Genomic DNA, 16,214 nt, shown 5'->3' with positions numbered 1-16,214 from the left:
CCCCCTTACTTTCCTGTCACCATCTCTGCCTCGCAAACGAGCATTTCTAGAATGCAGACCCCTAAAACGTGGGGCATTTAAAGGGTTAAACCTGTCCCTACCATTAATTGCACTTTGCCCCCTATGAGGGACTGAACCTTAAACATGTCACTGCCATTAGTGCATTTTGATTTATTCAATTAAGGCAACATTATGGTCCCGTTCGAATCTTTTATCTTGTGTAGCAGATACAAATATCACTTGTGAACACATTCACATGTCTCAGACAATCTTTATATTGAAAGAGCAGAACGGTGGGTGGGAGGGGCTGGCTGGGTGGCGGTGGTGCCTGTGCCATCGCACCAAGCCCCGTGCCTATAGCGGCCCCGCATTCTTTCCCACAACAGCTAAACTGCATACTGGGGGATAGCGCGGGGCCTCTTGCCTGCCATCCGGCTTCTCGGCCCTGCGACATCACGTTGCCATGACAACGGGACACCGCGACATGCTGAGATGCCGTTGCAGGTAAAAGGCCCTGAGCTCTGCCCGTTAAATCTCAAGCCGGCTCTGGGAGCTTGAGTTAGAGAGAGAGAGGCCATGATAAAGAATAAAGATAGTTTTTAGGAAATCAGGAAGTAACTATCAAAACTACAGAACAGTGCATGCTGGGAGGAGGAGAAGCAGGAAGTGAGCAAAAACTACAGAACTGCATGCTGGGAGGAGAAGCAGGAAGGGAGGTAAAACCACAGAACAGTGCATGCTGGGACGAGGAGAACCTGGAAGGGACCATTAAAAACTACAGAACACTGCATGCTGGTAGAAAAGAAGCAGGAAGTGACTACAGAAAACAGCATGCTGGGAGGCTGAGAACCCGGAAATGATCATTTAAAAACTACTGACTAGAGAGAGTAGTGCCTGCATTTGGCAGGAGAAGTGGTGAGTGCTTTTAAGGGGCTGCTTACCTAGAGGTACTTAGCTGCCATATGTGGCACCTCATGTGGCTTTGGTGCATGTATATCTTGGTGCCTCTCCTGTGGATCGCCTCTTGTGGGGGATGCAGAGTTCTCATTGTCACCCCTCCCCTGCTCCCATTGTGTCTCTGCAGCCTTTGTATTGAGGGAAACATCCATGTTTAAAATGAATAGGAAAGTACAAGTAATCAGCCTCCCAAATTAAGGTATGACCCCCGCTCTGCCAGTTAGTGGGATAGGAGCCAGAAAGGGCATTGGGAGCTTCTTACCTTCGCCTGCTCCTCATTTCCGTTGCGGCGTTATGTTGCCATGGCAATGCAGCACTGCGTGGCGTCACATTGTCATGGCGACGCGTCGTTACATGAAGATGCCGCCGGAGATGCGAAGGTAGGTGCCGGTACAACGTACTGGCGCATACCGTCACACAAAAAATAAAGGCCTGGGCATTAATATAACTATTACTGACCAAAGAACAGAAGAAATGGTCCCGCAAAGTCTGCACTTACATTCCCTGTGTATAACTAAAACATAAATCAACTCTAACAGCAACAAGAACTCGACTGATTTGTATCAGTTATTTAGTTACAATTATTCAAATATGAATTTAATAATACCTGTACTGTCATTTTTCATATTTTAATAATAATTTCTTAAAGGTTTTATCAATCCTTTTTCAAAATTATGAGGGGGGGGGGGCAGGGGAAATACAAAAAGGGATGGGGGAGAGGGTACATTGATACATATAATCTGGTAAAAGCACAAGTGGGGGGGGGGGGAATTAGGGGAAGAGGGATGGACGCAGCATTTGTACATATACCTGAACATTAGTTTTGATACAACATAGATCACAATGTTCAAAATACTTTAATAATTATTTTAATTACATTATTAATATTTTAATAATTGTAACTATAAATAACTGATACAAATCAGTAGAGTTCTTATTGGTGTTTGTGTTGATTTAAGTTTGACTTCTTACAAGTTATGTTTTAGTTATACACAGGGAATGTAAGTGCAGACCTTGAGGGACCGTTTCTTCTGTTCTTTGGTTTGTGACAACTAAAAGTAATACCCCCCATGGTTACGCATTTGCATGTCACTACCCAGAATCCTCCCCGGCATTGTAACTGCTACAGGATGTGTGACCAAGGGGTTAATAAGCCAGGTGTGGGGACCACTAAGATTTAACCCATTAACATGTCACGATCATTCGGTCACTTTGCATCTATGTGGGAGAGACCCTTTAACCCATTAAATGTGTCACTCATCAAGTCACTCTGACCCTCTTGTCTTTCAAAGGGGGACACCACTGGCCAGAACCATGAACCTCTCTCCTCCAGTTGGCATCTGCCCAGACATGTGTCCCGAACGAGAGAGGAGGGAGCGAGAGCTACAGGGGCGTCTGAACCGCTACGAGACACTAAATGCGGAGAGGACAAGCAGGGGGCGGAGAGGGAGAGGCCACCCCCTTGCTGACCCCGCCAAGACTGTGAAAGAATACAGCCGCCCCGCCGCGGGGAAGGAGCTGTGCTCCCCCAAGGATCTCCGACCCCCTGCCGTTCTCCTGAATACCATCCGCTACCTGTTGATGGCACTGTGGGGTCACACCAATGACATGGGGCTGGCGGAGGTCTACTCCTTTACTTTTGACCGCCTGCGGGCAGTGAGACAGGACCTGACGGTACAGAGGGCCCGGGACCAGTCGGGGGCCCGTGTGCTTGAGGGGAGCCTGGGTTTCCTGCTGTGCGCCCCTTATATGGCGAGGGAACTGCCTGCGGGGAGCTATGACGAGGTACTGCACGCTACTCAAGTGCGGGAGAGCTTTGCAGAGCTGATGGAGTGTTACAAACTGGGTGGGAGACACCCCAGGGAGGCAGAGTTCCAGGCCCTGCTGCTGCTGTACGATTTGGGTGAGGCCTGGGTATCAGAAGGGATGGGCTAGGTCTCAAGAGGGGCCACTTAGACATCAAATAGGGTTCCTAGGCCTAGAACCAGGAGTGGCCAACTCCAGTCCTCAAGGGCCACGAACAGGTCAGGTTTTAAGGAAACCCTGCTTCAGCAAAGGTAACTCGGTTGAAGACTGAGCCACTGATTGAGCCACCTGTGCTGAAGCAGAGATATCCTTAAAACCAGACCTGCTGGTGGCCCTTGAGGACTAGATTTGCCCCCCCCCCCCCCCATATGCCTTTAGACCTTCAAACTGTCTTGCTAGGCCTCAAGTGGGGTTACTAGGATTCGGTAGGCTTCAAATGGGTCTTTAATCTGGCTACTTCAACTTAGTCCTTCAGCCTTCATTAAATAAGTAGCTCTTAGTGGCATGACCAGGCCACTGGGAATTTATCTAGGCTTCAAAAGCCCACTATGCCTCAGTTTGTTGTGCACTGGCAGGCTGATTGAGCCTCAGGGGAGTTGCTCCGCTTGTCGGGCTTAGACCTAAAGGGAAAGGGGGAATGTTTTGTTACCACTAGCATGGTGGTCTCTAAGGGCTTTGACAGGCTCTGGCAGCCTACCTCGCATCTGTCTTAGCATGATGAAATGGTTCCTGAGCAATAGTGAAAGAAGTGATTAGTCAATGCTGCCTCGTATTTCCCCCAGGTAACCTGGATGCCATGAGACGGACACTGCTGCTCCCCTGCCGGGTAGGGGACTCCCCTCAGGTGCGCCTGGCACTGGCTGTGAGCCGGGCCCACCTGGAGGGCAACTGGGTACGACTTTTCCGCCTTCTGCGCCGGCTCGACTGCTTGCAGGCCTGCGCATTCTATCGCCATCTTTCCGCCTCTCGTGACTGGGCGCTGCGCACTCTGACCCACGCCTACAGCAACAAACACTGCCGTTTCCCACTGGGGCTTCTTGCCAGGCTCGTGGCTGCTGACGACCCGGGGAGAGTCGCCGAGATGTGCAGGACACGGGGCCTGGCCCTCGCTCCTGGGGAACACAAGACTGTGGTGTTTCTGAGGGCCTCGTTTAAGGACATGGGACCTGAGCGCCCGGGGAGGGAGGTCCTCTTGGTTGAGGAAAAAAGAGGAGGCCGGACCTGGGCCGAGGTCATGATGGGAGAGGAGGAGGAGGTGGTGGGGTGATCGTTGGAAGGGTTACAGACCACCCATGATAAACAGGACTGGATATTAGTCGTTGCATTTTTTATGTCCTTTGAAGTATTATGTGTATGTATATTATGTATAATATATAAAATGTGGTTGTGTTTTTTGTTTTGTTTGTTTTTTTTGCAGGGCCCTATAAACACAGATTTTGTAAGAAATGCTTGATCATTCGTGTGTTTAACCCCTTCCATTCCAGAAGTGATGTTCTGAAAGTGGATGATTTGTTAAATGGCTGAGTGCTCTCCTTTTTATTTGCTGTTATTTGGGGCTCCCAAGCACCTCCCCTGTTTTTATAATGAGTTAGGAATTCGTTCATTACATAATGATGGCTAGTATAACTATTGGTGCTTAACCTCTCCCATACCAAAGCCCTGCTGAGCGTCACTTAACCCCCCTCTCCTGCCAGTGCCCGGATTTAACCCCTCTTCAGCCAGAGCTGCTCTTAACCCCTCCCGCCTTGAAGGTGTGAGAAACTTGCATAGAACTTAAAATCCCGTATTATACACATCATAGTATTATAGATGGTGTTCCTCCTTTTTTACAGGGGGGGGGGGGCACTGCCCCTGTGCCTGGCACTGCCGCTGTACCTGTGCTGCTGTCTGTGTCATGGTGTAGTAGTGTGTGTGAGGGGGAGGCTGGCACTGCCGCTGTACCTGTGCTGCTATCTGTGTCATGGTGTAGTAGTGTGTGAGGGGGAGGCTGGCACTGCCGCTGTATCTGTGCTGCTATCTGTGTATACATGGTGTAGTAGTGTGTGTGAGGGGGAGGCTGGCACTGCCGCTGTACCTGTGCTGCTATCTGTGTCATGGTGTAGTAGTGTGTGAGGGGGAGGCTGGCACTGCCGCTGTATCTGTGCTGCTATCTGTGTATACATGGTGTAGTAGTGTGTGAGGGGGAGGCTGGCACTGCCGCTGTATCTGTGCTGCTATCTGTGTATACATGGTGTAGTAGTGTGTGAGGGGGAGGCTGGCACTGCCGCTGTATCTGTGTTGCTATCTGTGTATACATGGTGTAGTAGTGTGTGTGAGGGGGAGGCTGGCACTGCCGCTGTACCTGTGCTGCTATCTGTGTCATGGTGTAGTAGTGTGTGAGGGGGAGGCTGGCACTGCCGCTGTAGCTGTGCTGCTATCTGTGTATACATGGTGTAGGAGTGTGTGTGAGGGGGAGGCTGGCACTGCCGCTGTACCTGTGCTGCTATCTGTGTCATGGTGTAGTAGTGTGTGAGGGGGAGGCTGGCACTGCCGCTGTATCTGTGCTGCTATCTGTGTATACATGGTGTAGTAGTGTGTGTGAGGGGGAGGCTGGCACTGCCGCTGTACCTGTGCTGCTATCTGTGTCATGGTGTAGTAGTGTGTGAGGGGGAGGCTGGCACTGCCGCTGTATCTGTGCTGCTATCTGTGTATACATGGTGTAGTAGTGTGTGAGGGGGAGGCTGGCACTGCCGCTGTATCTGTGCTGCTATCTGTGTATACATGGTGTAGTAGTGTGTGAGGGGGAGGCTGGCACTGCCGCTGTATCTGTGTTGCTATCTGTGTATACATGGTGTAGTAGTGTGTGTGAGGGGGAGGCTGGCACTGCCGCTGTACCTGTGCTGCTATCTGTGTCATGGTGTAGTAGTGTGTGAGGGGGAGGCTGGCACTGCCGCTGTAGCTGTGCTGCTATCTGTGTATACATGGTGTAGGAGTGTGTGTGAGGGGGAGGCTGGCACTGCCGCTGTACGGGTCACTGTGCAATAAGTCACTGGAGCAATAAATAAAAGAATAAAAAATATTTCTTATTTATTGTGTTAAATGGACGCCGCGGTCTCCAGCGTGGACGCGGCATTCTCCACGGCCTGCACAGCCACGGTCAGCTGATGGTGCACGAGGTTCCAGTCCTCCTCCAGTTTTGTGGCGTTGGCTTTACCATAGGCGTCGGCGAGGCCTGGAAAGGTCGCCACCGTGGAGCTGCGCGAGGCCCAGATCACGTGACTGCAACAGAGGACAAGAGGGGGGTGGTAACAGCGTGGAGGTGACCATTATACACACGTCGGGGGTTGCTGTGGCAATATAACAGGGCCTTGACTGTTGGTGACAATGCAGTTATGTCATTGTCCATTTCCCATCACCCATTAGGGCTCCGTCTCACAATGTCACTGACTGGAGACCCTGAGACAGTTCTAAATCTCCTCCCCCTCCCCCCCTCGCGTCATAACCCCATCTTGGCAGATGCTGGATCTTTGGCCCCGGAGGTGAGAAGATCTCACGCAAATTTAAAACGTGAGGGACCTTTGACCAATCTGGAGGCGGGCCTCTCCCAATTACGTGTGGTGACCATTTTGAATTTTTCTAGGCCACCATGAAAATGAATCGGGGTCTTTCCAATTGCTGTTGTGGCGGCCAGATTACATTTTCCAGCATTGCCATGGCAATAAAAGGCAGTCTCAAAGTGGGGTTGGTCATTTTAAACGTTCTGGGGTTGCCATGGTAATAAGACATGGCGTCTCCCATTGGAGTGTGAACGGCTGTTGGATTTTTCAGGGTTGTCATGATAATAAACAAAGGCTGGAGTTGGCCATTCAATGGTTGTCATATTAATATGACAATGGCCTTTCCCTAGTGGTATGAGAGCGGTCTGTTTGAACTTCCTTGTGCTGCCACAGAACACAGCTGATGGGAAAATTCAAAATGGCCACCAAGATGAGATAGAAAAGTGCGCACCCCAACAAACCACATAATCCTCATTTTTAGTGTCCCAGTACTGTTGTATAATCATGAGCTACTGGGGTACTTATATACCTGTAGTATCGTTTATCCGGGAAAGCGTAATGATTTATGAAGGCACGTTCCAGGAGCATTAATTGATCGTTAATCATCCGGACCTTAAGTGGCCTGTGGAGAGACTCACTGTCAAATACATGAAATAACTTATATTTAGGGTTAAAAACAACATTTTCAACCAATATACATTAAATAATCATACCCTTAATATATTAGTAGACGGTGCCGTGTTTGTAAGTTAACGATAAATAGTCTCTGAGAACACACATGCTTTTTTTCTGTGGGACACATTTAAGATGGCTGCTCTTGTTTAATTTATGCCACCAGCACACCTATATTTGAACTCTTTACATAGAATGGGCCTGGTAGTAACCATGGTGACGCCTTCAGCCTTTGGGGCCTACTCAAAAAGTTAGATATTCTAGGATAGAGGGCTTTTCTGTGGCCCTATTAATTAAGGATGAGGTGGGATAGACCCTATAAATCATATTATGTAGACAACTTTGGGGTTGCAGGTTCAAATCCAACTCACGTCTCCACTTCGTCCTTGAGGTTTGTAATTGCAGTGCTCAAGGTTTCGGCCGCCATCTTGTATCTGTCCACAGCTCTCTTCAAAGGCTCTGAAACCCAGAAGGAAACGAAAATGAGTGTGCAAGCCATTGGTGGCCATTTTGAATTTCACCGTTTGTGGCCTGTTAGTGAGAGAGTGGCCATTTTGAATGCTCGTTGGTTGTCACGAACAAAGACACTTCTTCTGGAAAGTGTGTGTGTGTGTGTGTGTGTGTGTGTGTGTGCGCGTGTGTGTCGTGCCCAGTTATATACTGTATACACCTGTCCTGTATATATCCGTCATGCCGAGAATGTGTCCGCCCTGCTGTGTGTGTATTTGTGTGTATATATATATGTATATATATATATATATATATATATATATTAATTGAAAGATTCAACAGCGCCTGGGTGTGTACTAGCCCCACAGTAGACTCCTGACAACAAACAGACCGCAACAAATGTTAGCACAGATGACCCGTATAAAACAATTGTAAAAATGTATTATAAAATATATATAGGAACTCAGATGGTGGTCATAAGTATTGATGGTGAGTGTGTGTAAAATATGAAAAAAATGTAAAAATTGTATCTGTATAATTGTTGTGTGTTAAAAAATAAATTGAATAAAAAATGATGAATGATGAACTATTATTGCAAAAAACACTGAAAAATATGATTATAAAAATATAATATGATTAGGTGAAATGTATTAACCAAAAAATGAAAATGTTAAAAAATAAAAAAAAACGTGTAATAAATTAACTAAAAAAAAAATATATATGTGTTTTCCACAAAAAAAGTTGATGATTTTGTATGGAGATTACAACGTCCGGGTTTGTTTCTCCAATATATATATATCCCTCATGCCGCTTATATATCCCTCGTGCCGCGTGGATAACAGTCCTGCCACGTATATAGCCCTCCTGTGTATATATCAGGCCTGCTGCGTATATATTCGTCCTGCTATGTATTTACGCTGTGGAACACTATTTATTGCTTAAGAGTGCGGGATATACTCTGTGCAGCCGTTGGCCGCGCCCTGATTCCCGGTGAGATAAGAGAAGACGTGCTGCCTCCCCATACACCCCCATACCACCCCATACACCCCCATACCTCCCCATACACCCCCCTACCCAAAGAGATGCCCCTGGCAATGAGGTTTTCCCGGAAGTTCATGTCGGCCCTGTTGTAATATTCATCCAGCGTCTCTCCATATTCCCTCGCTCCCAGGGGGAGGATCCGGCTGTCGGAAAGGCGGAGAAGGACGTTCCCCACGGTGCGTGCCACGGCCTGGTGACTGGTGAAACCTGCAGGGAATACACTAGGGTTATAAGCTGGCTGGCTCTGCCGCTCTCCATACATGCTATGGTGTAGTGTGTGTGTGGGGGAGGCTGGCACTGCCGCTGCCCGCGCTGTACTTGTGCTGTGTATGCATGGTGTATCGGTGTGTAAGGGGGAAGCTGGCACTGCCCGCGCTGTAACTGTGCTGTGTATACATGGCATGGTGTAGTAGTGTGTGGGGGAAGCTGGCACTGCCCGCGCTGTAACTGCTGTGTATACATGGCATGGTGTAGTAGTGTGTGAGGGGGAGGCTGGCACTGCCGCTGCCTGCGCTGTAACTGTGCTGTGTATAAATGGCATGGTGTAGTAGTGTGTGGGGGAGGCTGGCACTGCCGCTGCCCGCGCTGTACCTGTGCTGTGCATACATGTCATGGTGTAGTAGTGTGTGTGGGGGAGGCTGGCACTGCCACTGCCCGCGCTGTACCTGTGCTGTGTATACATGCCATCGTGGTGTGTGTGTGAGAGGAGGAGGTTGGCACTGCCGCTGCCCGCACTGTACCTGTGCTATGTATACATGTCATGATGTAGTAGTGTGTGTGTGTTGAGGAGACTGGCACTGCCGCTGCCCACGCTGTGTATACATGGTGTAGTAGTGTGTGAGGAGGAGGCTGCCACTGTCCATGCTGTACTTGTGCTGTGTATACATGTCATGGTGTATCAGTGTGTGAGAGGGGGAGGCTGGCACTGCCGCTGCCTGCACTGTACCTGTGCTGTGTATACATGTCATGGTGTAGTAGTGTGTGTATGAGGGGGAGGCTGGCACTGCCACTGCCCGCGCTGTACCTGTGCCGTGTATACATGGCATGGTGTATCAGTGTGTGTGAGGGGGAGGCTGGCACTGCCGCTGCCTGCACTGTACCTGTGCTGTGTATACATGTCATGGTGTAGTAGTGTATGAGGGAGAGGCTGGCACTGCCACTGCCCGCGCTGTACCTGTGCCGTGTATACATGGCATGGTGTATCAGTGTGTGTGAGGGGGAGGATGGCACTGCCGCTGCCCGCGCTGTACCTGTGCCGTGTATACATGGCATGGTGTATCAGTGTGTGTGAGGGGGAGGATGGCACTGCCGCTGCCCGCGCTGTACCTGTTCTGTGTATACATGGCATGGTGTATCAGTGTGTGTGAGGGGGAGGATGGCACTGCCGCTGCCCGCGCTGTACCTGTGCCGTGTATACATGGCATGGTGTATCAGTGTGTGTGAGGGGGAGGCTGGCACTGCCGCTGTTACCTGGGTCAATAAACTTAGCTGCGTAATCGAAGGTGTCATACGCTGTGTGATACGCGGGGTATATACGGGCAGAAGTTTTGCTCTGTAGGGTAAACAAAGGAGACAGAGTAAGGTCCCCATCCTACACACACCAGCTGCCCCTATAGACTTTAATAGGACCACCAACAGCCTCGTCCCCGCCACGCAAACCACCAACAGCCTCGTCCCCGCCACGCAAACCACCAACAGCCTCGTCCCCGCCACGCAAACCACCAACAGCCTCGTCCCCGCCACGCAAACCACCAACAGCCTCGTCCCCGCCACGCAAACCACCAACAGCCTCGTCCCCGCCACGCAAACCACCAACAGCCTCGTCCCCGCCACGCAAACCACCAACAGCCTCGTCCCCGCCACGCAAACCACCAACAGCCTCGTCCCCGCCACGCAAACCACCAACAGCCTCGTCCCCGCCACGCAAACCACCAACAGTCTCGTCCTCGCCACGCAAACCACCAACAGTCTCGTCCTCGCCACGCAAACCACCAACAGTCTCGTCCTCGCCACGCGACCCACCAACAGCCTCGTCCCCGCCATGCGAACCACCAACAGCCTCGTCCCGCCACGCAAACCACCAACAGCCTCGTCCCCGCCATGCGAACCATCAACAGCCTCGTCCCGCCACACAAACAACCAACAGCCTCGTCCCCGCCACGCAAACCACCAACAGCCTCGTCCCCGCCACGCAAACCACCAACAGCCTCGTCCCCGCCACGCAAACCACCAACAGTCTCGTCCTCGCCACGCGAACCACCAACAGCCTCGTCCCCGCCACGCGAACCACCAACAGCCTCGTCCCCGCCACGCGAACCACCAACAGCCTCGTCCCCGCCACCAAACCACCAACAGCCTCGTCCCCACCACGCAAACCACCAACAGCCTCGTCCCCGCCATGCGAACCACCAACAGCCTCGTCCCGCCACGCAAACCACCAACAGCCTCGTCCCCGCCACGCAAACCACCAACAGCCTCGTCCCCGCCACGCAAACCACCCAGCCAACTTTCCTGTGGCATAAATAGGCCATTTCACAGGGAAATGTCATTTTATTTACTATAGTAGTTACCCTGTCATAAGTATACGCGATATCCATACAGGTGATGCCCAGGTAATGCAGGAAAGGGGCGTAATCGCTGCCCGCGCCAAGCGTGCCCAACCTACCAACAAGACATGGAAATATGTGGGGTGTTTAATGGTTTTGGTGTGTGTTTGTGTGTGTTTGTGTGTGTTTGTGTGTGTTTGTGTGAGTGTGTGAGTGTGTTTATGTGTGTGTGAGTGTGTGAGTGTGTGAGTGTGTGAGTGTGTGAGTGTGTGAGTGTGTGAGTGTGTGAGTGTGTGAGTGTGTGAGTGTGTGTGAGTGTGTGTGAGTGTGTGTGAGTGTGTGTGAGTGTGTGTGTGCACTGAGATCCAGGAACTTGGGCTCTCACTGGGGTATGACTCCATGGAGGGAGCTTGTTCGGTTGGAGTGACGGAGCCAGTTGTCGTACACAGTGAGGGAGGAGCTCATGGGGGTCTTCACCTGCGGGAAGAGATGGTGTGAAAAGTCATACGTTGTTCAGTCACTGTCAACTTCTCATACCTAAATGGCTGCCAGATACAAAATGGCTGTCTCCGAGTTTAATGGCTCAAGGCCTCTAAATGGATATGACCAACACAGAAAAAGATGGGGACAAAATGGCTGCCACGTTGGTCAACCTGAACTAATATAGCCTTCTTAAATTAAGATGGCTATCTGAGACAAACTGGGTGTCTCAGGGAAAGACAGGTCAAGGCTTTTAGTGAAACCAGTCTAATATATAAAGATGGCTGTCTAGAACAATATGGCCACCTCACAAATGTTCACGATAATATGACTGCTTGAAACCAAGATGGTCGGATCAAAACAAAATGGCTGCTTCTGAGAGGCATGAATCAAGACATCGACCTGTGTTGCATGAACAAACAAGACATGGCCGTCTGGAACAAATTGCCACCTGATATGGTTATGTCGAAGCAAAAAACAAGATTGCCTCCAACCATGATGAATACCCGATAAAGAGATAAACAGCCAAACCAAGATGGCCACCTGAGATAAAATGTCCACCACTGAGAGACTTTTCTTTTGTACTCATGTTACTTTGCGTCATTTGTCACATGAAAGAGAAACTGAGGCCTACTGTGTAATAGGCGGAGCTTATCGGCCATTTTGTATTTGACTCCTGTTGAGCAATTGTGGCTTATGGACCCCATGAGGTACCTGTTTGGAGGCTGTGAATATGACGCCTTGTGCGGGAGGCGTCCCCTGAGCCCTCAATGTGGCATTGGCTAGAGAGAGAGAGAGAGAGAGAGGGGACTAGAAATCAGCGTATCAGATGTACTGAATCCAAATGGTCATCTTGGATGCGATCAACTCATCCTAATGTGTCTATCGTCAGCTAAGACTGGGGCCATGCTGCCGCAGACCGTGCGCAGTGTTCGCGTCCATGCGGCGTGCGTGGGGGAGAGGGTGCGCGTTGCGCAAGAAATCAGTTCAAACTTGGCGCGACAGGCCGATCACATGAGCGGGTCACCCAGTGAGGGCGAACCAGCTCCGTGACGCCCCCAGAAAGTACCCGCTTTCCCACAGCCTCCGCATGGGCGTTGGCACCATGGCCCGGGCCTAAGATGACCTCCCAAAGCAACATGACCAACTCAAAGGCTGTATTGAATTACATGGCTTTAAAATCCTTAGTACCCCTCCGTATACACCCCAATATTCTGCTGTCATCCTCACTGAATACCCCTCGCTATACACCCCAATGTCCTGTCACCATGCTCACTGCCTTGTTATATCCCTTTCCATAGTCCCCAACACCCTGCTGCCCTCCTCACTGCCATAATACCCCTTCCTATACACCCCAACACCCGGCTGTCCCCTCCCTGCCTTTATACCCCTCCCAATAGATTGATTTAATGCAGGGCTCACCAAACACCGAGATATCCACATTGATATACGCTGCAGTTCTATCCCTCAATTTGCTGTAATATTCCTATATGGGAGAAAATAATATTACTTTATTGTCGTAAACAGAATTATTCACTTAAAAATGAATAAAGAGATAAAAGCCGCACACAGCCGAAATGGAGCCAGATTTGGAGAAGTATCACAATTTTTTGAAATATATTTATAAGGTCACGGCAGACCAACGGACATAATAGCCTCCAAACAATTCCCTTAGAATGGTCACGGCGGACCAAGAATCACAGTTTCAAAGGGTTTGCCGTGTCAGAAGAAGAAGCGTGTCCAATCACGCGAAACGCGTCATACGTTGAGTCCTGACGTCACAGAGGGGCGACACCTCAGTACAGGATACACGGCCAGTATTTTGGTGCATAGACACCGCATTTCCCAGGGAATCTGTATACCATGTCGCAGACACAGCAAACCCTTTGAAACTGTGATTCTTGGTCCACCGTGACCATTCTAAGGGAATTGTTTGGGGGCTATTATGTCCGTTGGTCCGCCGTGACTTATAAATATATTGATTTATTGCACACCGCTTGGGACCGCTGTAATACTAGTGGTTTAACTGCTCCTTGTTTAACACCAGTACTACTATTGATATTAGAACCAAACTATATGTGTTTTATGGGTACCATTCTACCTGTGCCATAAAGAAGTATACTATATAGACACATATGTTATTGGAGACAGATGTGCATGCAATCATATATTTTATAAACACAATATACTGAGCTGTTTGATATTTATATCTGATCAATACATTACACTGTGATGTCAGAGTGGTTCCAAATATACAGACACACATATTAATGTGACTTATAGTCTGAAAAAAATATACAGCGTCTCCTACCACTCACTCCCTTTGTGAATAGGACTTTTTAAACCTTTTTATTTTATTTTCACTGAGTCACTTGATTTATCAGATGCAATAAAACTTTATTATTTTTTGGTTTTAACAGTTTTCACTGATCTAAAAGCCTTATAATGTGAAATACATATATATTTAATAACATAGAGAGTGCATATAGAGGAATTCTTTATATCCTTCTTGGATAATATGTGTATATGCCACTCCATTCCATGTAAGAATACGTCTATCTTCTGATTCAGTTATTCTTCATTATTGACTTTCTCAGTCCTATTGCTATTTTGAGCGCCCATAAACTACTTTTGAATCTTCTCTGCGTCTTGTTTGGCCCCATGGGAAATCCTATATAATAACCCACTCGCTTCCCTGGGGGTCCAATTACAGTATTCTGGTTCATCCCAAAGTTACCTCGGCAAACTCCGTGGAGCCAATCAGACCAAATTCTTCTGCTCCCCAGCTACCGAAAATGATGGATCTTCGTGGACGCCATTTACCTATTAAAAAAAACCCCTATATGTTAGTTCCAAAATTCAGAACTGTTAACCTGTCCCTGATACTCTGCAGCCAGGAGGTCTCTATACATTACATATAACCCCGGGACTGTCTGGGCCTGTCCCTGATACTCTGCAGCCAGGAGGTCTCTATACATTACATATAACCCCGGGACTGTCTGGGCCTGTCCCTGATACTCTGCAGTCAGGAGGTCCGTCTACATTACATATAACCCCAGGACTGGCTGATCCTGTCCCTGATACTCTGCAGTCAGGAGGCCACCCTTGCAGAGAGAGGCTGTGTCTGTTTGAGCTCCCACTAGGGGCTCAGCGTGGCCTCAGGCCCAGGAGGGGGTGGTGGTGCTGGGGCAGGTGAACCTGGGAACCCCAGGGGCTGTGGCCTGGATGTTACTGACACTGAGGATCTTTTGCAAACGGAAAGAGAATTGAGGAGAATTCAGAGAGAAAATCCGAGAGAGAAAGAGATTGCTGAGCAGGAAGGAATGGAGGAAGAGACACAGGGAACGGGGGAGGTGCTGGTTCTGTCCGGGGAAAGTAACATACAAACCCAGAGCAGTAAATCCCAGCAGCAAAGTAAGGCCTCGGACATGGTGACATTCACAACGCTGAGCAGCCCTGACTCTCCTGCTCAAGCAGGAGATTTTTTGTGTCCCTGCATGAGCGCTGGGCGGGAGGCGGGGCTAGCATGACACGGCGCCGACGTCACGGACTGCCATTGGCTTTTGGCGGTCACGTGACCGGCCCTGCGCTTCCCTCAGCGGGAAAACATAAAATTTTATGTCGGCTGCAATTCCACACGACTCCGCACGCCTGCGGAAGCGCCATCTAAAGCCGTGCTCATTAGGGATAATGTTTCCCCTCAGCGCGGGTCAGCGCGGTCTTTTTAACCATGGCCCTGGCCTAATGTTATAACTGAGAAAAGAGAGGCTGAGCTGGAAAAGAGGAGGAGGCGGCGGCAAGAGATTGCAGGCAGACAAACAAGCCTTATAGCAAAGTGCCCAAACCCAATGCAGAGGCTGAATGTGCCAAGGGAAGAGAGGCTGAGAGTCCTCAGCACATGGAAACTGAGGCTGATAGCCGCCTACATGAGGGGATTGCAGCAGGAGTCAGTCAGGAGGCAAACACAGGTACATTGCAAACAGCAGCAGAGGCAGAAACAATGGAAAGAGACCCTGAGAAACTTCCTTCTCACTCAGAGACCATTGCTATAAACTCTGAAGAGGCAATGCAGCTAAACTGTGAGCCAGAAAGGGTTAACTCCCTGAGAGAAACACAGGTTACACAGGTACCTGAAACCAGCACTGCTAACCTGGAACAACTCTCAGCTGCTGAGACACACACAGAGGCTGCAGGGAGACACACACAGAGGCTGCAGGGAGACACACACAGAGGCAGCAGGGAGACACAGAGGCTGCAGGGAGACACACAAAGGCTGCAGGGAGACACGCACAGGGGCTGCAGGGAGACACACAGAGGCTGCAGGGAGACACACACAGAGGCTGCAGGCAGACACACACAGAGGCTGCAGGGAGACACACACAGAGGCTGCAGGGAGACACACACAGAGGCTGCAGGGAGACACACAGAGGCTGCAGGCAGACACACACAGAGGCTGCAGGGAGACACACAGAGGCTGCAGGCAGACACACACAGAGGCTGCAGGGAGACACACAGAGGCTGCAGGCAGACACACACAGAGGCTGCAGGGAGACACACACAGAGGCTGCAGGGAGACACACACAGATGCTGCAGGGAGACACACAGAGGCTGCAGGGGAATCAGATTGCCAGAGGGGAAATCTCACTGAGAGAGGAAAATCAGCTGTACCAAGTGCCTGCAATCAGCACTGATAGTCTGGATCAGGTTTCAGCTGCTGGGGGCCCAG

At 49.9% G+C, this 16,214-nt stretch overlaps 2 protein-coding genes across 5 annotated transcripts in view; one reads left to right on the top strand and one right to left on the bottom strand.

Moving 5' to 3' along the window:
* Positions 1 to 706: 706 nt before the first annotated feature.
* Positions 707 to 4,209, top strand: SAC3D1 (SAC3 domain containing 1). 4 transcript variants are annotated; one of them, XM_075569898.1, is made up of 3 exons: positions 707 to 915; positions 2,250 to 2,860; positions 3,546 to 4,209. In XM_075569898.1, exons 2-3 carry the CDS (start codon positions 2,272 to 2,274, stop codon positions 4,028 to 4,030), a joined length of 1,074 nt encoding a protein of 357 aa, XP_075426013.1. In that variant the 5' UTR covers positions 707 to 915; positions 2,250 to 2,271; the 3' UTR covers positions 4,031 to 4,209. The 4 variants fall into 4 exon arrangements, with proteins under 4 accessions (XP_075426013.1, XP_075426014.1, XP_075426016.1 ...); XM_075569899.1 differs by having other exon boundaries at positions 707 to 947; XM_075569901.1 differs by lacking the exon at positions 707 to 915 and adding an exon at positions 960 to 1,156.
* A 1,595-nt stretch (positions 4,210 to 5,804) lies between these two features.
* Positions 5,805 to 16,214, bottom strand: part of NAALADL1 (N-acetylated alpha-linked acidic dipeptidase like 1) — a 38,673-nt gene continuing 28,263 nt past the window's right edge. The window contains exons 10-19 of the mRNA XM_075569896.1: positions 14,226 to 14,311; positions 12,911 to 12,974; positions 12,203 to 12,270; positions 11,394 to 11,485; positions 11,033 to 11,123; positions 9,933 to 10,014; positions 8,496 to 8,669; positions 7,343 to 7,430; positions 6,829 to 6,921; positions 5,805 to 6,021 (exon numbers count right to left, since the gene is read on the bottom strand). Coding sequence (XP_075426011.1) covers positions 5,838 to 6,021; positions 6,829 to 6,921; positions 7,343 to 7,430; positions 8,496 to 8,669; positions 9,933 to 10,014; positions 11,033 to 11,123; positions 11,394 to 11,485; positions 12,203 to 12,270; positions 12,911 to 12,974; positions 14,226 to 14,311 — 1,022 coding nt within the window. The 3' untranslated portion in view covers positions 5,805 to 5,837. The remainder of the gene's footprint in view (positions 6,022 to 6,828; positions 6,922 to 7,342; positions 7,431 to 8,495; positions 8,670 to 9,932; positions 10,015 to 11,032; positions 11,124 to 11,393; positions 11,486 to 12,202; positions 12,271 to 12,910; positions 12,975 to 14,225; positions 14,312 to 16,214) is intronic.

The sequence above is a fragment of the Ascaphus truei genome, chromosome 14, assembly GCF_040206685.1.
Source record: "Ascaphus truei isolate aAscTru1 chromosome 14, aAscTru1.hap1, whole genome shotgun sequence".
In the NCBI taxonomy this organism is placed as follows: domain Eukaryota; kingdom Metazoa; phylum Chordata; class Amphibia; order Anura; family Ascaphidae; genus Ascaphus; species Ascaphus truei.
This window is presented reverse-complemented; position numbering and strand designations above follow the sequence as displayed.